The sequence below is a fragment of the Xiphophorus maculatus genome, chromosome 14 (assembly GCF_002775205.1).
Source record: "Xiphophorus maculatus strain JP 163 A chromosome 14, X_maculatus-5.0-male, whole genome shotgun sequence".
Taxonomy (NCBI): domain Eukaryota; kingdom Metazoa; phylum Chordata; class Actinopteri; order Cyprinodontiformes; family Poeciliidae; genus Xiphophorus; species Xiphophorus maculatus.
In genome coordinates, this window is record NC_036456.1 from 8,797,226 (window position 1) to 8,819,354 (window position 22,129).

General features: G+C 34.8%; 2 protein-coding genes and 1 long non-coding RNA gene across 3 annotated transcripts in view; all 3 read right to left on the reverse strand.

Annotated features, from left to right (window-relative positions):
• Positions 1 to 3,471: 3,471 nt before the first annotated feature.
• LOC111611052 (high affinity immunoglobulin gamma Fc receptor I-like) lies at positions 3,472 to 7,381 on the reverse strand. The gene is made up of 5 exons (XM_023346671.1): positions 6,965 to 7,381; positions 4,640 to 4,891; positions 4,300 to 4,425; positions 4,168 to 4,183; positions 3,472 to 3,475 (listed from the first exon to the last, which is right to left on the reverse strand). Exons 1-5 carry the CDS (start codon positions 7,122 to 7,124, stop codon positions 3,472 to 3,474), a joined length of 558 nt encoding a protein of 185 aa, XP_023202439.1. The 5' UTR covers positions 7,125 to 7,381.
• A 2,521-nt stretch (positions 7,382 to 9,902) lies between these two features.
• LOC111610765 lies at positions 9,903 to 12,565 on the reverse strand. The gene is made up of 3 exons (XR_002753771.1): positions 12,477 to 12,565; positions 12,120 to 12,152; positions 9,903 to 9,923 (listed from the first exon to the last, which is right to left on the reverse strand). It is a non-coding gene; the product is annotated as an uncharacterized LOC111610765 (long non-coding RNA).
• A 2,358-nt stretch (positions 12,566 to 14,923) lies between these two features.
• LOC102234831 overlaps positions 14,924 to 22,129 on the reverse strand; it is a 28,284-nt gene continuing 21,078 nt past the window's right edge. The window contains exons 24-33 of the mRNA XM_023346672.1: positions 20,671 to 20,943; positions 19,609 to 19,866; positions 18,638 to 18,946; positions 17,714 to 17,980; positions 16,257 to 16,508; positions 15,919 to 16,035; positions 15,465 to 15,509; positions 15,324 to 15,386; positions 15,114 to 15,161; positions 14,924 to 15,003 (exon numbers count right to left, since the gene is read on the reverse strand). Coding sequence (XP_023202440.1) covers positions 14,924 to 15,003; positions 15,114 to 15,161; positions 15,324 to 15,386; positions 15,465 to 15,509; positions 15,919 to 16,035; positions 16,257 to 16,508; positions 17,714 to 17,980; positions 18,638 to 18,946; positions 19,609 to 19,866; positions 20,671 to 20,943 — 1,712 coding nt within the window. The remainder of the gene's footprint in view (positions 15,004 to 15,113; positions 15,162 to 15,323; positions 15,387 to 15,464; positions 15,510 to 15,918; positions 16,036 to 16,256; positions 16,509 to 17,713; positions 17,981 to 18,637; positions 18,947 to 19,608; positions 19,867 to 20,670; positions 20,944 to 22,129) is intronic.

The following is a 22,129-nucleotide window of genomic DNA, read 5'->3' on the forward strand; positions in this document are numbered from 1 at the left end:
AGGCATCCTGACCAGATGCCCGAGCCACCTCAACTGGCTCCTCTCGACGTGAAGGAGCAGCGGCTCTACTCTGATTCCCTCCCGGATGACCATGCTTCTCACCCTATCTCTAAGGGAGAGCCCAGACACCCTATGGAGAAAACCCATTTCGACCGCTTGTATCCGTGATCTCATTCTTTCGGTCTGGGTTTGTCGATTGCCAGGGGAACGGTACGGTGGCCGACAGGTGCAAATGCGCAGCAAAAGAGAAAACATGCAAACAAAAAAGAAGACACCCCCGAATGAAATGCAGCAAATAAAAAGAGAGACGCAAACACCCCCGAATGAAATGCAGCAAATAAAAAGAGAGACGCAAACACCCCCGAATGAAATGCAGCAAATAAAAAGAGAGACGCAAACACCCCCGAATGAAATGCAGCAAATAAAAAGAGAGACGCAAACACCCCCGAATGAAATGCAGCAAACAAAAAGTGTTGAAAACGGAAGTGCTCCAGACCACTAGGGGGAGTCAAAGAAAATAGTATTCATTTCTATGGGACCAGATGCAAGATTCTTCTTCTTCTTCTTCTTCTTGGTATTTATTGGCGGTTGGCAACAAACTTACAGTAGCATTACCGCCACTTACCAGTATGGAGTGTGGTTCGAGATGGTCTATAAACTTTCACTTTCTACCTTTTCCCTCCATTAACTCCTGATTAAACATACCCCCACACATACACACCTGCTTATATTATCCAACTTGCTTATAGCTTCATATACCCCTCTTTGATATTCTTTACACATTCACACCCAACTTGCTCTACTCATATCCTATGAAATAGCTTTGTTTTTTTAAGATACCGAATAATTATTTGAATATGTCTACTCCCGAAATCTCTCCTCAAAAATTCTATTAAATTAAACCTTTCTTTAATACCTACACACTCTCTCAGCATGCATCTTCTCTCTTCTTCATACTTACAACACTCTAAAATAACATGCTCTATTGTTTCAGACTTCTCACAATAATCACACTTTCCAGATGCAAGATTCAGAGAGATACCTTTACTTTCTTTCAAATTTCTTTCTCTGAATCTTGCATCTGGTCCCATAGAAATGAATACTATTTTCTTTGACTCCCCCTAGTGGTCTGGAGCACTTCCGTTTTCAACACTTTTTGTTTGCTGCATTTCATTCGGGGGTGTTTGCGTCTCTCTTTTTATTTGCTGCATTTCATTCGGGGGTGTTTGCGTCTCTCTTTTTGTTTGCTGCATTTCATTCGGGGGTGTTTGCGTCTCTCTTTTTATTTGCTGCATTTCATTCGGGGGTGTTTGCGTCTCTCTTTTTGTTTGCTGCATTTCATTCGGGGGTGTCTTTTTTGTTTGCATGTTTTCTCTTTTGCTGCGCATTTGCACCTGTCGGCCACCGTAGAACGGAACTTGTCTGACTGCATTGTGCCAAGTGTACTGTTTAGCGGAGGGAAGACTATGGCGTGGGCTTGTTTTTCAGGAGCTGAGCTTTGCCTTTAGTTCCAGTGAAATTAACTCTGAATGCTTTCAGCATACCAAGACATTTTAAACATGCTCCCAATTTTGTAGGAACAGTTTGGAGCTGGCCCCTTCCTCTTCCAACATGACTGTGCACCAGAGCACAAAGCAAGGTCCATAAAGACATGGAGTCTGGTGTGGATGAACTTGACTGGCAACACACTCTTGGCAATATAATGGATGTGAACTGAAACATGACTTCTGTGATTGAAAATATTTGCTGCCCCCAAGTGGTGCAAAGTAGAAATTGCAACACATCTATTACCCCTTCACTAAGCAGTGGCGTTCTGATCAGTAATAGTTTCTTTACTTGTAGTAGAAAGATATTGTTGGAAGGAAAATGAGTTTTCGATGTGGTTGGAGCAAACAGGTAGCCAGACATACTCCATTTGTCCTGGGAGATTTTAGCAATTTAATATGCTAAATTTATAAATACCCCTTAAAATACTGATTATAATAATGTTCACCTTCTCATTGAGAGTGTCTTTGTCTGTGCACCAAAAAACAACACTATAGACACATATTTAGCCTAAAGTGACCGCAGAGTATCTAAAGTTTACATTTTATGAAGAGTTTTCTATCAGCGGCCAATAATGCAAGAGAAAGGCAGCAGTTTAAAAATACTGACAAAATCAGATCATATGTATTATTATAAAGCTGAAACAGTTCCATTCATTATGACAAATAATGTACATGATTTGTTGGTAATACCTTATTTGAAGGGGTGTGCTGTGCATAAGACTGACATAATACTGTCATAAACATCATATAACACCTGTTATGAACATGCAGGAGTCACCATGAATGGTTATAACTGTTGTCGTGAAGTGTGATTAGGTAAATGACACTTTTAATGCAAAGTTGACCCTTTTAATGCAAACTTGCATTATTTACCGAATGACACTTTCAGACAGCAGTCATAAACACTCATGAAGACTCCTTCATTTTCACAACAGGTGCTATGTTATGTTTATTACAGTGTCATGTCAGTCTTAAGCAAACCCGTCCAAATAAAGTGTTACTGACTTGTTTTTATTATATTGCACTAATCTAATAGAGAAAATAAATAGTACATGTAGAAGACATCTTACTAAAACTAAAAGGAGGTATGTCTGATATTTGGAATCAATATTTATTCGCAGAATTGTAATGAAATCATGCAAATATATGGGACTATACAAGATAACAGCCTTTATCACATGCAGTATGCTGGAGATTGAACCATGACAGCATTCAGTCTATACTGCTGCTTCTGTTGCTGCAGGATTCCTCCTTCCTGTCAATGGAGAGATAATTTGGGTCAGATATTCATCAGCATGAAAAATTAGTTGAAGAAATGTAAGACTTGAACACATTCAAAGATAAAATCAAATATTATGATTCAGTAATTTATTTCAAACCTTCTGTAACAAAACATGTCAGGGCAATAAATGGATACAATTAAAATTATAATTAAATTAATCTAAAATAAACATTTTGAATAATAAATCAATAAGATGAATGGAGAATCAAACCATCTTTTTATTATTCTTTCATTTGTTTTAATTACTAATTTTACTATTATGAAGTATTGAGTGATTTTAGTCAATACTTTATGTCTGTTATGTAGATGTTAACCATCTGAACCACATGTTGAGCTGCAGTTACCTGGGTTAATGTTAGCATAGTCAGTATCTTCTGCTGGATGATGAATCTTCTCTGCTGAGATTGAAGAAAATTAATGTTGAGAAAAATCTTTAAATCATTTTACTTTTTTGTATTTATATGTTGTTATAGGTATTTATGTTCTATATTGGTATATTTAATGTGTTTCAATTTATCTTCATCAGAGATATTTCAGTATTTTTATCATCTTTCTGTCATCAGTGTCTTTAGCTGCTATAAAACATTTACTTTACCGTTTCCTGAGGCTCTGCTCAGTTGGATTGTCTCATAGAGGGAAGTGTCACCTAAAGACAATAAAACAAGGTTAAAGTTCAAATGAGTGAAAATTAATAAAATTATCACATCAATTTAAAACAAAGTAGATATTCTAATAGTTTATGTTTTTATCTGTTTGATCAGTTTAATATCTTTCCTAACAATATGTTGATATTTGTTTCCAGTGTGAATTTTCTTCATTTCATGATTTTGTTTTAACTTTATTTAATGATAGACTGTTGAAAAATACTAACTATTGATCAATACTATTAATTTTTTTTAGCCAAACAACATTAATGTAGAAATATGATTCACTCTGTGTTTATTTGTTTTCTTTGTTTATAAAATCATTATTAGAAAAAGTAAAATTATCTCAACTATCATGTGGCAGAAAGTATTTTGCAGTTCCCATTTCCCACCGCTTGGTGGCAGCAAAGAATGTATTTTAATCACAAAAGTCATGTGTTTTCAGTTCACATATCTGGAAACTATAAAGTGATTAAACATTCCAGTTAATCATAAAGATGTTTAATGTGAGACGAACCATGAAGCAGAGAACTGTAAACAGAACCGTCATTCTGGGTCACTTCATGATTTGTAGCTGAGGCTGGATTGATGCTCTCTGGTTGATTCAATCTGAAAATAATAGAGACATAAATGCATTAATGGAAGTAATTATTTGATGCATGATTAGAAAGAGAGAACAAATATTCTTACTGACCTGTTACTGCTTAAATCTGCAGGGAAAAAGATATTTAATGATTCATGTTAAAACATTAGAATAAACTTGAAACATTTTAACAAATAAAGTGTTTGACTGAATATGATCTAATGTGATCATAAAAAGTTTCACCTTTGGATCGTCTGCAGCTCCACAACAAGAGAAGGACAATAATGAGAATAATGAGAACGACTCCAACAACTGGTCCAATGATCAACATGACAGGAAATGAAGAACTGACAGGACTGGATACAGTTACTGGAAATAAGAAACATTAAAAATGAATAAATATTAAATAGCATCAGATTTCATGTCAGTATTATTTGTTTTGTAAAAATGTGATTTCAAACTTGAACGCAGATAAAAATCTTCAGCACATATTCATAAACTTTCTTGGTCTTCATCTTGTTCCTAAATTAAACTTAAATGTTCTTATTGAATAAAATGAATCAAATATTTTAATCCTCCTCACCTCTAACAGACATCCAGCTCCTTGGTGACTCTTTTCCTGAATGTTGACATTTGTAGAAACCTTCATCTGACTTTGACACTGCAGAGATATTCAGCTCCTCTCTGCTGTCATTATTGATGAGTTTATTATTATGATAGAAAAACACATTGGAGAGAAGATTTTGTTTTATATATCTGCAGCTCAGAGTAACAGGATCTCCTTCAGTCACAGGATGAACAGGGCTCACCAGGATAACATCATCATGATAATCATCTGTAAAACAATCAGAGGATATTTTGTTGAATAACATCCATTTAAGCTGCTTTATGCTTTCAATTGCAGCGATATTGTGGAATTCAGTGATCATGGAAGATTTATACTTCATGATACTTCAAACAAAAATGCATTTGTAGTTACGTTTTATCATTTCTCCTTTTTAGTCGACATGAAGACAAGTTTATTCACAGAAAATAATGTAATGAACTAATATAATAGTTGTTTTACTGTAGATGTTTGCAAAAACTGTGTTGGAGTCGTCCAACCAGAGTCTCAATTTGAATCTGAAAAATGCTGAGCTCATCACCAAAGATAAATCATCAAATCACAAGTGGAAACGTACAAAAGCTGGTCAGCAATGAAAAAAACAGTCTGGTAGCTTTACTGTCAAAATGATTATCATTTTTAACATCTCATCTATTATCTAAATAAGAACACATTAATAATTATTTTGCCTCTTTATTATACTTTTACATTGTTTCTTTTTCTATGTAGAGATGCTGGTCTCATTTCCTACTAAAACCAACATATTTGGTTGAAATAACTAATTTAAAATCTAAATCTGCCAGTGGTATAAATAATTTTGGGCTAAATTGTTTGTGTAAGTTCGTTTTCTGTCTGTTTCCATGGATCAAGGCCCCATTTTGATTTATGCATTCACGATGCAAAGTAAAATATTATCCAACACTAAAACAAGTAATAACTGCGTTGTTGTACTTCAATGAACTCTCTGCAAATATTTCCTCCAATGCATTGGTTCCGAAAGTGGGGGCAAAAGTGTTTCACTGTAAAAATGGTTTGTAGTTTGTTTTGTTGCAACCTGAAGTGTGAAATAAACTTCAGTGGAGTTTGAAAACAAAATATGTGAACGGGTTTTTGTCTGGTTGAACAATGTGTGTGCCCAGTTGATTTTTTTTCTATTTTGGGGGGGATTTTATTGTAATCCATAGGGGGGTCCAGAAAATCTTTGAGAACCACTGGTCTAATGCTTGATGAATTCATAAATTGGTCAACGAGTTAGAAATTATGTACAAATGGAGTCATTTCTTCACTTTTACTCCAAATGATCATCCATCATCTTCTGATCTCTGATAAATCAGTTATCAGTGGGATCTTCCTCCTCATCATCCTCAGGTATTTGTTCTCAGTTTGAAAGGTAAACCTCTATCAGGTCTTTGCTTCTCTAAGTCCAGGGAATGGGTTAAAAGTTAATTGGACCATGCTGTCCACTTCACAGACTGTTAAATAAATTATTTGAAAAGGTTATGATGGTTGAATAAGGTTGAAATCTCATTAAATCAGTTTAAGGGAAATTAAGAGGAATAATTCGTTGTTTCTTCAAGAAATTTAATATTATCCTTTTCCTACCTTTATGTTGGAAAGAAAATCAAATAAGTAATCACCCATGTAAAGATAGAAAATGTATTTGCTGATGAAATAAAACTCATCAAACCATTTTTTCAAGTTTGTACAATATCTGTTATATTTTACAACGAATCAGAGTTGATCTGAGGAGAATAAAGCAAAGATAGTAAAAATTAATGTGGCACATTTTTAAAGACAAATGTCAAAGTGCTTCACAGTGTAACCTAACTAACTGCACAACAAAGTACAATACAAAAAGTAAAACACAATACAATCCTAAATGCATATAATAAATGCTCAAGTCTAACTAAACGTTTCCTGGAATAAAAGTGTTCAAAGATTTTAGCTTTGTATGAGCAGCAGAACAATTGATTAGAAATAATTTACATCAAGAATAACAAAATCAATATTTTAATCTGAATGTTTAGTTTTAAACATCAGGAATAGTATTTTTCTCTTTTTTCCACCTTTTTTAAATACCAAAAATATCCTGATACCACCCAACTACCGTTAGAACATTAACTGTAGTTATAATGGAATAGAAGATAAAAATGAATCTAGGCAAAAACCTTTTTTTTTGCTAAATTAATTATTCTTGTGATTTAACCTTGGACTAAACATATTATTGCAATAATAGATATATTCATGATTTTTAAATGCAAAAATATGGTTAAAGAATAAAAACCATAATAAACCAGATCTTACCCTGTAGAGTGATGTTGACAGCGTTGCTAAACTCTCCAGATTTTGACTCACACCAGAACACTCCATCCATATAATAGTACGGGTTAATGGTACATGTAGATCCAGTCATTTTTCCCCAGTAGGAGCAGTCTGACAGTCCGTCTCTTTCTGTAAACATCATCACTCTCCACTCAGCAGAGTTTCCCTCACAGCTCAGAGACACAGAGTCAGATCTGAAGTGTTGAACTCTGTCAGGATTCACTGAGAGAGAAGCTGCTGGACGAGGATCTGAAAACAAGACAGGATTTCATCTGAGAACAGAAACATCTTTAAAATGTTTCATTACAAATGGTTTGTTTCTATAGTAATAAAGATTACAGCAAACATTTCAGCAAGTCGAATAAATAAACTACCATAGAGGAAATAATCTTGAGGCTGTTCAGGTTCAGCTGTGACAGAACACCTTCCTGATTGGCTGCAGGAGAGATGAGACCCCATTGGACCAGCAGAGAATTGCAAGCCAATCAGATGTTGATGAGCCCCACCCGCTCCCTATAAAAGGCTCCTGAAATCATTCCTCCAGTGGGGCAGCTAGTAGGAAAAGGTTTTGTTAAGCTGTCCCCCACCTTTGGTGTTTACAACTTCTTTGGGCCGTTTTGAACTATTTTGTTCTGCTAAGTAGTTTGATTGACTTTATACAAGCTAGAAGCTCGTGTTTGGGAGGTTTGGTGCTCCTTTTGTCCTTTCTTTTGGGTTGTTTTGAGTTTACTTTAGACTGACTTGTTTGAACATTTTGTAATTTAATTTGCACTTAACAATTCTTGAATTTGTTAGTCCTTTTCTTTTGTTTTAATTGGGTTAAATTGTATTGTGTTCTGATTTTGTGAAAACATCTTTTGTAATAAAAGCTTTTAAATTCCACTTTTTGTCTGGACACATCTTTATGTTACTGCCCCTGAACTCCTAGACCTTGGGGAGTAACAAGCCTCTAATGATCAATGTTTTAATTCATCTCTAAACCTGATGGCTGATTTTATTTCCAATCCTCTGACTGCCTGCTGACTTCTTTAGTTTTCTATAATCAGTTGTGTTGATTTGTCAAAAATCTTCACTAAATGACTTTTTACCTCATATTTCTGTCATGTTGCACATGAAACAAGAACAAATGTTACAGTAAGAATCCAGGATAAATCATGTTTGTTATCCAATAATATGGATGATTCATTAGTTTACTATGTTGAAAATATATTTTTCTTCCTAATGTTTTGTCAAAAGTTAACATAATGCACAATTGTTAAATTAATAAGAAAGGCACAGTTAAAATAAAAATAAATGTTGGATCAAGTTACAAACCTCTAAAACTTAGTTTTATTGAGAGCAAATAAATAAACTGACCTGCAGACCAGACAAACTTTCGTTTACTGTAATCAGTGTAAAACTTTGGTTTTCCTCTTTCTGCTCTGCACTTATATCCTGCTGTGTGAGTCGGTCCACTAATGATGAAGGAGTTCTGCTCAGTACCATTGGTGCTACCAGGCAACAGCTCATAGCTGTAGGATGGTCGATAGTTTTGCTTGGATGGATCAGGAACAGCTTTATACCAGAAGAACCTCCATCCTTCTGATTGAAGCTCCAAACCCTCACAGCTCAGAGTCACTGAGGCTCCAGGATTCGGCCATGATGGAGACACAGAGAGGACAGGCTGAGGTTTGGGTGCTGGAGAGAGATTTGAAACTGGGTCAAACTTTTAACCATAACCTCTCTCTTTTATCTTCGTTTTATGTCCCTTAAAGGGTTAATATAGTAATATATTGAAATTGAAGTAATAACCATAGTAATAATAATAACAGATGTTCCCTCTGGTTTAATCTTAACTTTGATATTTTACTTCTTTTTTCAGTAACATTATATTTTTACACTATTGTATTGTTAAAATGTGAATTTTATTTCATTCAACACTTTCATTTTTCTCTTATCACATAAATCAGGGACTAGAAACACTGATCAATATAATCTATTGAATCTTTATTCCTTGTATCACTGAACTCTAAGGTGACTTTGATCGATGTCTCTAAAAACTTTCTGAAACTCTTTCAGACATTTTCTTTGGATTTGGCTTCTTTAATATATAAAAATTTCATTCAAAGATGTTCAGAAAATTTTAATCTATTGTAATAAAATATAAAGAAATTAAAGGTTGGTCTAAACCAGGGGTGTCAAACTCCAGTCCTCGAGGGCCACAGTTCTGCAACTTTTAGATGTGCCTCTGCTGTACCACACCTGAACAGAATAATTAGGTCATTAAGTCATTCCATTCCAGTGTTTTGTACCTGTGGCACATCTAAAAACTGCAGGACTGTGGCCCTCGAGGACTGGAGTTTGAGACCCCTGGTCTAAACCAAACTGAAGATTTCTTTAACATAAAATGAGAAAAAGCTTTTAATAGTTTGATGAACATGTTTTACAGCAGGATATTATTAATTTTAAATATTTGAGATCAGATTAAATTCTTTATAACATCTGATTACTTTGGTTGTTTCAGTGGAAATAAAAAAAAAAGTCAAATCTTGAAACTGTAAATATTTCTCTGTCCTGTTGATTAATCATTATTCTATTTTAATAATTACATTTTCTGAAAAACTAGGAAACAAATTTGAGTTTCAAAGATCAAGTGTTGTTATGGTGATGACCTGATAACTAAACTCACCAGTTTTCTGAATGGTGACCTCTTCACTGGTTTCTGATTCAAAAGATGAGTCTCCTCTTCTTCCTCTGCAGCTGTACTTTCCTCCCTCTGAGACTCTGATGGTTCCATCTAGTTCTGTGTATGTGGAGGATACAACTACAGGATAATATTGTCCATTTATGTACCAGTAAAACTTCCAGCCAGTAGATCCGTCAACAGAGCAGGTCAGTGTAACACTGCCCCCTGCTGGTATGATTCTTGTCTCTGCCTTCAGGGTGGCTCTGGGTTTATCAGCTGTTGAGTTTGAAAATCAGAACAATATTTAAAAAAATAGAATATGAATTATTAATTACTTCTGGATCATTTTGTTCTAATAAAAATATCTACACCAAATTTAACATTTACTTTTTCAAACTGAGAAATATAAACTCTACAGGAGCCTAAAAAACTAGATTTTCCATCATGTTTCTTATCAACAAGAGCTGGAGGAAATTTATTTGTTCCAAAAATCATTTTGGTGAAATTTCACATCTGACCTGACAATTCAAACTCAAGTCCAGTTAGATTATTTCAGCAACATCACACACAGATTGGTTGTAGCTTATTTAACACAGTTTATACAAAAAGTCTGAGTCAGTTTAGCCTGCAGTCAGTTCTTTCTGTGAAATGGAGATATTATTGAGTTCTGTTCATTTTATAGAGATCAGGGAACTAAAGACACTTTCAGGATGAATGGAGGTCAGTCTGACTCACATGACACTGTCAGTCTGATGGCTTCACTCCATCCTGTAAACTCGTAGCCTCTTCTACCCATACAGCTGTATTCTCCACTGTCAGCCTCAGTAGCTGTGATGATCATATATTCACTGGATGATGGAGAGTTTCTATTGGTTGTTTTCCATTCATATGTCCACTCAGTTCCTCCATCATCCTGGATCTCACATCTCAGAGTGACTTTCTCTCCTCTGTATATCAGAGACCAGTTTGGTTGTGAAGTGACTGAAACTCTGTTGGAAACTACAGGAAGAAACATGATTAGAAAAACAAAGAGTCTGAAAACTAAACAATTAATTATACCGTGTAGCATCTGTAATAATAATGTCAATCTAAGATTTTTTCCTCTGATGTGTCATTTAACATACCATAAATTTCATGTATCAATAAAATGTCATTAAAATGTCTTGGAAGAATGTAAATCTCAATGTGCACCACAACATCTCACAAAAACATAAATAAATGTAAACACATAGAGTTCATTTGCTTTTCTCTCATATTTCTGCACATTTTTTCAGCAAAAACTTTAACAAAATGATTCAATTCAGCTGAATGAATATTAATAATTGAACAAATTATGAATCTTAACTCATATTTATATCTAGAACAAGATATTATCTCTCTAAATGTGACAGAGTAACAAACTTCCTTTAGTGATCATTTCAAAATGGATTTCTCATCAGAAAGTTTACAATGTTTTCTTCCCAGATAAATTTATAAACTCACCTCTCTTATAAATGGTGACTTCATCACTCATAGTTGTCATAAAGTTTGTTTCTGTCATGAATCCTCTGCAGGTGTAAATTCCTCCTTCTGTGATGATGAAAACTCCATCTGATCGAGGAGAAACTCTGGTCTGATAGGTGGATGAAGATTCTCTGAAGAGCTCAAATGTTAAACCAGCAGGTTTGTCCACAGAACAGGTTAATGTCACACTGCCCCCTGGTGGTATGGTTGTTTTGTGTGGAGCCAGAGTTGCCTTGATTTCTGCAGGTTAGAAAGCAACAAAGATTGTTGCATAGATTAGGAGTCATTTGCAACAATGCGAATCCTTTCTTATCAAATCATAACTGAATAACTGAGAGGTTCTTAATGAATTAAGACTCCAACATGTTAGGTTATTAGTGTAATTGTGGGCAACAATGAAATTACTCTAGACAAGGTTGTACATTATACCCTACAGTACTATACATGGTAATGTCACATTATATTAAACTTCTGTTCCAACACATGAATATTATTTTCTTTAAATTAATGTATAAGTTCTGCTACATTTAATTTAGTCTTTATTCTCCATCAATTAGCCATGCTTCATGATCTTCTACTGACAAAAAAATAAATAAAGTTTGTTCCTATGAAGGTAAATATTTTGTTCAGATTTAAAACAACATTTCATTTCCTAACAAAGATTCTAAAATCATAACTTAGTGGAAACCAACAGGACTTTTATAGCCTTCTGTACTTCTCTGATAAATCTGCTTTGTTTTATCTTCGAAATTATAAATTGACACTCCAGGTCAGTCTTGAGAGTCGGCAAAAAGACACAAAGAGGAACAAGTTGTTCTGCGCAACCATAGGTTTCAAATTTAGTTTTCTTTATTGTTCAGCTTCCTCTCATCTACTGTGTATTATAACATGTCAATATAATGTATTCCAGAAATACAAGAGAATATTGTTGCAGAAAGAAATGCTATAATCTAAATACAATTTACTTACCATCAGCACGTCCATGAAGCAAAGAACTGAGCACTGCAATAAAGATCAAGGTTTGGTCAGACATTATCCAGCTAGTTAAGAATAAAAATCACAATGTGATTTTATTCACTTTAGATGAAGATTAAAATAAAAATGACTGTTTAAAAATAATAAAGACATAAATATCACATTATGTCCAATATTTGTCAAAACAGAGACCAAAGCTGCTTGAATTGCAATGCTGATTACAAAATGAGGAAAAAGACTCGAGTCTTCTCTTTTCAACACTATTAGATCGTAACAGATATACACGGCCACATGTTATCATGAAGAAATATTTTCCTTAAACTCTGAGCAGAAAGTCAGTGATGTACTTACAGAAAAAGCCCAGCATGCAGAGCAGAGCAGGTTTCATCCTGGCATCCAGAACGGCTGCACAGCTCAACTGAAAGGCTTCTACTTGGTTTGAATTGTGTTCATATAAAAGGAGAAATTAAGTCTAAAATATATATGACATCAATAAGTTTCATGCTTCTACTTCTTAGTATCACCTCTCTGTGTTTCCTTCCCTTTCATACTAACTTCACACCACAACAGCCACTGAGGCTGCAGCACTTGATGCTGGTTTGTATTTCCTGTCCGTTGCAGAGATATTTTAACCTTATGCACAAAATGTTTTTTGCAGGCTCGCACAGAAACATCCAAATAAACAAATAACATTCCAGTTAATCATAAAGATGTTTAATGTGAGACGAACCATGAAGCAGAGAACTGTAAACAGAACCGTCATTCTGGGTCACTTCATGATTTGTAGCTGAGGCTGGATTGATGCTCTCTGGTTGATTCAATCTGAAAATAATAGAGACATAAATGCATTAATGGAAGTAATTATTTGATGCATGATTAGAAAGAGAGAACAAATATTCTTACTGACCTGTTACTGCTTAAATCTGCAGGGGAAAAAGATATTTAATGATTCATGTTAACACATTAGAATAAACTTGAACAAATAAAGTGTTTGACTGAAAATGATCTAATGTGATCATAAAAAACCCAGAGGTGTGAAAAAACAGAGGAGAGTTTAGAAACACTGTGGTGGAGGTGAAACAGGAAAGACCAAGTTCTTAAGCTCTAAAAATATGCAGCAAGTAAAGAACATGGTCATGTTGAAATAAACATTTAATCTTCACCTCACATTTATTAAAAATGTATTATAGAGATTCAAGTCAACAACGGCATATCTAAATAATAAATTTTTTGGTTATCAAAACGGTCAACATGCTGCCTTAATGTGAGTTTTTCCATTTGACTCTTATTGTGCATGTTAGCACTGAGCTAATGTGGCTTAGTGCCACACCAACAGGGGGAGCCAGTGAGTCAGAACCCAGGGAGGCAGAGACCAGCTGCCTCCCTGGGTTTGAATAGAAAATTGTAATCCCAGTGGGAGCACCAGAGTACTATCATTGTGTGAATTTGAGCATATTTTAAATTAGTGAAAGTAATTTCATGCGAGTGAGTCTTTTCTAAAGCTGCAGAGGTAGTGAGTCAGAAGAGGAGCAGACTGAAGACACATTAATCTTTTTTTTTTTTTTTTAATAAAAATCTTTGAATGTTATTCATTCAAAGATTCAATAGATGTTACTATTTAGCTCCATACACTATTTCAGAGTGTTTCGAGCGCTTGGAAGCAACAGGCCATTTTCAGATCAACTGCCTCAAAGCGGTTCAGTGTTACAGGAAGCCTCAGTTTCACCATCAATACCAGAAACCATGGAGGAAACAAGCAGCACAGAGACACATCTACAGACCACCAGCAGTAACTGAAGGCTCTGCAGCTGCTTAGATTCTCAGCACCTTGATGAGGATGATGGAAAACACCTGGGCAGGTGGCCCAGCGGTATCAAACAAAGATCCTTAGACAAGGATGACACTCTTGGAAGAAAAAAAAACCCCATCAGAATCCTAATAAAGACTGATACTAGAAAAAGGTGCATCTCATTGGGATTTTCTGAATGTCCATCAAAAAGCAACTAACTGTTAGAAGGTGGAAAATAAAACGTAACTTTAACATTTTCTCACAAATAAAATTATTGCATTCATGTCAGGCCCCTTCACTATGACGATTATGCTCTATTAGAGGTGACAAGTGTAGAAATAAAGTCTTCAGCGTGGGGGGTCGCGACCCCTGCGCACGAGATTTCTGATTAACTAGTAGACATTAAATATTTTGGTATTTTTTTTATTCATTATTATGTCTTTGAATACACGTTAACATGAATCCAACATGTAAGAAATTGATTGAAAAAGAGGCATAAAATGATGTTGACCAGTCATAAATGAACACATTCAGCAATCAAAAATCTGTACATTGTGGTAAAAGTTCAGCATTTCTGATTTGGTTTGAATAAACGCACGGTGACTAATCAATCAGCGACCGAATATTTTAGAAATGCAACATAAAAACACATCAAATAACTAAAACAAAAATATATGAATTATAATTATATGGTTAAAAAAATACTAGGAGTGGGAGATACTGTAAAACATATTATGCATTTGTAAAATAAACCATAAAAAATATACAAAAATATTTAATGTATTCAAACTTCACCATAGCCTCTGTGAACGACTAATAATTTCTGGAGTTTAAAAAAAAAAAAATTATCAGCATAACTGAGTGTTTTTCAGAAAATGTGGGTGTCTAACACAGTTCTGTACAGACTTTTAAAAACACATGAAAAATGTAAGAAAATAAAGCATTTAAGAATGTTGTTGTGAGATTACCTCGTGTAATAAATCCCGTAATAAGCCAGTAAAATGTGAAGCTACATGATATCGTTACCCACAGTTGCTCTTGTTCTGATTTCAGAATAAACTTCATCTGCTGCTGCAGGACTTCGCTTTCCTGTGAATGAAGAGGCCATTATTAATTCTTATATACTCAACCAAAGAGACTGCGTGTCAAACACAAGACATATTAGCAAAAAGAAGGATAAATGCAGGCTATATCTTTACCTTTCTGCTTTTTCTGATAGTTCATGTTAGCATAAATTGGAGTTGAGTCTGAAACAGAAAACGTCAGAGTAATGATACAGTGATGTCAGATTTATCAGTTTCTGGTGTTGTCTAGAGTTAGTATGTAGTTAGTCAGGACAGCTGATAATCTGACCTGAAATCATCTGCAGCGTAAAGACATGAGGACATATTTCACTACCAAGAACTCACAGTTTTCCCTGAAGTTTCTCAGTTCAATCTGGGAGTATGCAGGAGGTCTGGGTTTGTCTGCTACTGAAACATATCATGTTTATAGATTAGTTAGTGATTCTCTCAAATTAAATAGCACAGAAATGACATGTTGAGCCTTACCATTTCCTGCTAATGTGGAAATATTCACTGAGTCGTAGAGATGAACTGACAGAAAAGAAAACAGAGTCAGAAGCTTTTAAAAATTGAAATAGGTGAAATAATTACAATTCTAGAAAATAAAAATGGACTTTTTCTTTTCATCTTGTTTTTTCAGTCACTTGTTTGAATCTCATTTAAATTAAGGTTTTATTTTTATTACATGGCATAGAGGAGAAGTTCTGACTTCTAAAATATTACACATATACTGAATGTAGTAGAAAACTGCCAGTAATTTATGATAGAAAGAAAAAGAAAGACTAATTTAACAAAGCACAATAAAAATGATAAAGAAAAATGCTTTTGCATTATTTAACTTAAGCCTGGATTTTGTGCTATAGCATCACAGTACATCTAGAATAAAGATTTTTTTTTTAAATGAACAATCAGATCTAGTATGAACAGAAAAATGTCTCACCGTTGTTCCGTCTGCAGGACAAGAACAAGAGCAGGAGGAGAACCAGAAGGATTTTAACAACTGGTTCGATGATCAACAGCACAAGAAATAAAGAGCTGGCAGGACTGGACCCAGTTACTGAAAACAAGAAACATCAACAAGGAAGAAATATTTTTGATCTGCAGATTGTGTGACATTTTCTGCTTGAAGAAAAAGTGACTTTATGCTAAATACTAAAAATCTGCTAGAACATGCTAAGAAAACAGGATGCTAAAAACATCCTCAGTGTTCACCTTGCTCTTCTACAACATTTCAAGTTTCAATGAATAAAATGAACCAAATATTTTCATCCTCCTCACCTCTAACAGACATCCAGCTCCTTGGTGACTCTTTTCCTGAATGTTGACATTTGTAGAAACCTTCATCTGACTTTGACACTGCAGAGATCTTCAGCTCCTCTCTGCCGTCATTATTGATGAGTTTATTATTATGATAGAAAAACACATTGGAGAGAAGATTTTGTTTCTTATCTCTGCAGCTCAGAGTAACAGGATCTCCTTCAGTCACAGGATGAACAGGGCTCACCAGGATAACACCATCATGATCATCATCTGTAAAACAATCAGAGAATATTCAGTTCAGGAACATTTCTTTAACCTGTGTCAATAATTTAAAGTGTAATGTTATTTTTTTGCAGACAGCAAAGTCTGTGTGATCAGATAAAATAAGGTGAAGCTAATGGTTCCCACAGTATCCTAATGACCATAAATCATATATATATATATATATATATATATATCTGTTGTTCCTGGGGCTACAACAGATCCCAGGAACAACATTAGACATCTCAGTCCAGAAATGTGCAGTCCTTGGCACAGCCAAGATACTGCGCAGAACCCTCAAGCTCCCAGGCCTCCGGTAGAGGACCCGAGCTCAGAGGATAAGAACCACCCGCGGTGGGTGAGAAGGGAATTTTTAAATTTTATATATCACTTATCAGACACACACGTATATACAGTATATGTGTCCGTAGTTCTCTAGATACAGGTGATCAGCTGCACATGCAGGCTGCAAAGTGAGATACATGTTTTCGGTTTTGGTGGTCAGCAACAAGAGACAGTGACCAGCGATCACCGATCATACACTTTGTCACAGAAATCGGCCGATTGTCATTGGTGCCGATCGATCGGTACACCTCTAATATTTAGTCATTGCTTTATTTTTTACTAGAAAAGGTCGTCCATCTTTTCCTGAATTCTGATAAAATAGTTGATCTTTGTGGTCTTCTTCCACTTTATCTCCTCATATCCTCTAGTCTTTGTTAACCTCAGCTTGAAAGGTAAACAGATCTGTGCTTTTTCAGGAAATGACTTAATTTGGATAAAGCCTCAAAAAAAAAAAAAAACAGTTTAAGGACATTTTTGAAAACAGTTTAGACAATAGAGAAAAAAAAACAACATAACCATAAAAGCAAATGTTTCCTGGAATTATGTCTTTAGGCCAAAAAGGGACACAGTCTTTAAAATGACATAATCTGATTATTTGAGTTTACCTTTGTATAAGCTATACAGCAATCCATTGGAAACCATTTACATGATGGGTGATCAATTTTACATTTTAATCTGAATGAATTTTAAACAGTGAGCAAAACAAAAAAAATAAACTATCTGATACCATAATGGAAGAAAAATGGCACAAAAATCCTACACAATAGATTATTTTGTGATTTAACCTCAGTCTATACTATGATATTTACAATATTTAATATATTTTCAATGTTTAAAGAAAGAAAAACAAATAATAAGCCAGATCTTACCGTGTTCAGTGATGTTTACTGCGTTGCTAAACTCTCCAGATTTTGACTCACACCAGAACACTCCATCCCTATAATAGTACGGGTTAATGGTACATGTAGATCCAGTCATTGTCCCCCAGTAGGAGCAGTCTGACAGTCCATCTCTTTCTATAAACCTCATCACTCTCCACTCAGTAGAGTTTCCCTCACAGCTCAGAGACACAGAGTCAGATCTGAAGTGTTGAACTCTGTCAGGATTCACTGAGAGAGAAGCTGCTGGACGAGGATCTGAAAACAAGACAGGATTTCATCTGAGAACAGAAACATCTTTAAAATGTTTCATTAAAATGGTTTGTTTCTATAGTAATAAAGATTACAGGAAACATTTATTTCTCCTTTAAAACTTTTCAAATATTTCATCAAAGTACAAAATATTTGCAAATATTTGATGTATTTTAATGAAAGTACAAAACAATAACAGATTCCCTCTGGTTTACACATTTCTTTAAGATACAGTATTTTGCTTGTTTTCTTATTGTTTTATTTTAAATGAAATAAACTATCAAAGCAGAAATAATGATTTCATTTTTTACAAACTCACATTGGATTTTAACTGTGAATGTTTATCAGCATTTCCTGATCAATGTTTTTATCTTCAAACTTTAACATTTATTGTCTGGATTTGTCAAAAGTCTTCACAAAGTGAATTTTTTACCACATATTTCATTCAAGTTACACATAAAACAAATACAAACATTACAGTAAGAATCCAGGGTAATTCATGCTTATTATCCTACATTATGAATGATCCATCAATTTATATTTTTATTTCTAATGTCATGTTAATTTCCAACATCTTAAAAAAAATCTAAATAAAATAAATATTGGATCAGGATAAAAACCTCAAGTTATTTTTATTGAGGTGAAAGACAGAAATAAACTGACCTGCAGACCAGATAAACTTTGGTTCACTGTAATAAGTGTAAAACTTTGGTTCTCCTCTTTCTGCTCTGCACACAAATCCTGCTGTGTGAGTCGATCCATTAATGATGAAGGAGTTCTGCTCAGTCCCATTGGTGCTGCCAGGAAGCATCTCATAGCTGTAGTATCTGCGGGGTGGATCAGGAACAGCTTTATACCAGAAGAACCTCCATCCTGCTGATTGAAGCTTCAAACCCTCACAGCTCAGAGTCACTGAGGCTCCAGGATTCGGCCATGATGGAGACACAGAGAGGACAGGCTGAGGGGGAAACGCTGGAGAGAGATTTGAAACTGGGTCAAACATTTGTCCTGAACATCTCTCATCTTTTCCTTTTAATTCTTTTTAAGGGTTATTTTTCTATCAGATATATTTAAATCAAAGATTTACATTTTTTCTTTTACATACTGTATTTCATTTGTTTTTTTATTACTATTTTAAACTTCATCTAAATTCACATTGCATTTTTAAATGTTGAGTTTCAATTCAACTCCCCAGTTACACTTATTGATATAAGCTGTTAACTTTTTTTTAAAACTTTGATCAAGGTTTCTCTGGACTTTCTGAGGGGCATCAATATCAACTATAAATACACTATTAAAAATACACATGGTAGCAAATTTAATCCAGTTTTGGATTAAAAAAAGAAGAAATATTTTGTTTTTTTTCCGAAGAGTTTTTGCGGCGCTAGTGGCTCGTATTTTTTCGACAGTAGGCAGACAGGAAGGAGGGTGAGGAGAGGGGGAAGACATGCGGCAAAGGTCATCGGGACCGGGAGTCGAACCCACGACGAGGACTAAGGCCTCCAAACGTGGGGCGTGCTAACTCCCTGCACCACCACAGCACGCCTCTATTTTCTGTTGTTTAATTTAGTTCCTGCAAAAAGGGAAATAAATACAAAGCATTTTCAGGTTGAGTTGAGGTCAGTCTGACTCACATATCACAGTCAGTCTGACAGCATCACTCCACTCTGTTAGCTCAAAGTTTCTGTTTCCTCTGCAGCTGTAATCTCCACTGTGGGACTCAGTAATGTAGTTGATGCTGTATTCACTGGATGATGGAAAGTTTCCATTGGTTGATCTCCATTCATACGTCCACTCAGTTCCTCCCTGGATCTCACATCTCAGAGTGACTTTCTCTCCTATGTAGATCTGAGACCAGTTGGATTGCAGAATCAAACTGGGTTTATTGGGAGCTAAAGAAATAAATATCTGGTTAGCAGTTTACCACAACAATCCAGAGTAAAATTTAAGTGTTAATTTAACACTTTCCCTGAGAGAAGCTACTTTCTAAAATCATTTAAAAAGTATCAATGTTTCTTCCAAACTGTCCAGCAGCTCCTTTAAGATTAGTTTTTATTTTATTTAATAAGAACCTTTCAAAATAAAATGACATCAGCTTAACTTGTAGCAAAGCAGAAAGAAATTAAGAGTGGGTTTCAGATTTTTAAATGCTGCTTGGTTGTTTATGTTTTTAATATTAGTTATTAATAACTAACTAGTATTAGTTAGTTAACCTGTGTTAAACATGTATTTTATAACATAACAAAAATATGCTTCACCTATACCAATATGAAAAAATGATTCAATCAGGAAAAAAAACTACAAGCATCAATGGCTGCAGATCAGTGTTATGCCATCATTATGGGCTAACACAGCAAAATGGCCGCTAGCAACAATTTCTGATTCCTTTTGTGGGTCTCTATCAGCTACGACCTAAACAGAGCCTAGTGTGTCACTTCCTTTGACCTTAGCTCTGCGCATCTGTGCACTATGTGTGTGTGTGTGTCTGTTTCTGTCTGTATACAAGCATGCAGGCAGCTAAAAGAAATAGAGAAAAACAGAGAATTATTTATTCCCAACAAGTTTCATAAAGTAGACAGTGTTAGTGTGGATGGAGAGCGGCCATTGGTTTGTTTATCAAACATAAACATAAAATCAGAGAAAAAAAAAAGGATTTTGTAGATTTGGTTTCGGACACTTTTCAAGAAGGAACTCACAGGTTGTTTTAATGGTAACGTCTTGGCTTACAAGGCTGATGATAGCAGGATTTCCTCTCACTCCTGCACACCTGTAGATTCCTCCTTGTGTCACAGTGATTTCTCTGTTTTCTTCATTATTTGTTGTGATTTCAGCTTCAGGAGTGTCTGAGGTCCGTCTGAACCATCTATACTTCCATCCAGCAGAGGGCTCCACTGAGCAGCTCAGTGTCACACTGCCCCCTACTGGTATGGTTGATGAACCTGCTGTCAATGTGGCCGTGGGTCTGTCTGCTGTTAATAGAAACAAAAATAAGTACATCTTACAACAAAAGACATGAAATAATGTATTTTTCTAAGTCTTAAAGTAAATATATGTTCATAGTATAATATGACTGGTTATATTTATTTACTCAGAAAATATAATAAAATATCAATCAATGTTATTTTTACATCATTAAGTTAACGAGGTAATTAAAACAACAACTTTGTTTTTGTCCACAGAAAAATCCAGTGGTTGGTTCTCAAGTTAAACATTTTTTAAATTAGTTTTGTTGTGTTTTATGATTTGTGACTGACTTCATTTTGCATAAAAAAACTCACAAAGGCAGTAATACTGCCAGTAAGATGATCAGATTATCCTTGTGTATACAAACAAATAAATAAATAAATAAACAAAATATCTGAAATGAAGTAGAGTAAAAATATGGATATACTTTGTCAAGGTTATCCTTCATTGGTTAGGGTTAATATGTGATTTAAAATACTTCAGGTTTATCTAACACAGTGACAATATTACTGCAGTTTGTTTGATTTGAGCTCCTCCTACGACCACAGCACTGATATTCACCACTATGAAGAAATAACGTGCTGCTTTTATGTGGTATGTAGGACAGATATGATTTATTATTCCTGTTCAGCTTGTATTCCCAGTCAGAATCTTCTCCTTCATTCATGTCACATCTAAAGGTAACAAACTCTCCAGAATAAAAAGTCGACCAGTTGGGCTCAATAGTCAGCACAGCATCTAAAGCAGAACCAACATTTAGTTAATTTCTTTTCTAGTTAACAATCACTGACAAAACACAAAAAGAGTGAAAATACAAAAACACAGTAAGATGTGAAATACAGGAGTAAAGATGAGCAGGGCCGTGCAGAAACTTTTGGAGGGCCCCAAGGCCCCAAAGTTAAAAAGGGGCACATTGAACAAGATCTTAAAACATCCTACAACAACATAGCAACAGTAAATATTAATCAACATTAAATATTAACCAAAAATCTAATATTTATTCGATCATACTGTTTGCAGAATCAAACAGGGTTAATTGGGATCTATTTTGTGTTTGTTTAAAAAATTACAATGAAGTCAGACTTTGTTAGCAAATTAGAACATAATTAAAAGTTGGTTTCAAATTCTTGGGCAATAAAATAGATCATAAATACCAGGTTATATTTAAAATTATATTAGCATTTTGATCAA

Bases quoted from the DNA above. Each gene is read 5' to 3' on its own strand.
- LOC111611052 (XM_023346671.1), bottom strand. From the start codon at position 7,124: ATGATGTTTACAGAAAGAGACGGACTGTCAGACTGCTCCTACTGGGGA. The intron at 4,892-6,964 runs GTAAGATCTGGT...ATTGTTTTACAG, and splicing joins TGTCAACATCACTCTACAGG to ATGATTATCATGATGATGTT. The intron at 4,426-4,639 runs GTGAGGAGGATT...TCTTATTTCCAG, and splicing joins GAGCTGGATGTCTGTTAGAG to TAACTGTATCCAGTCCTGTC.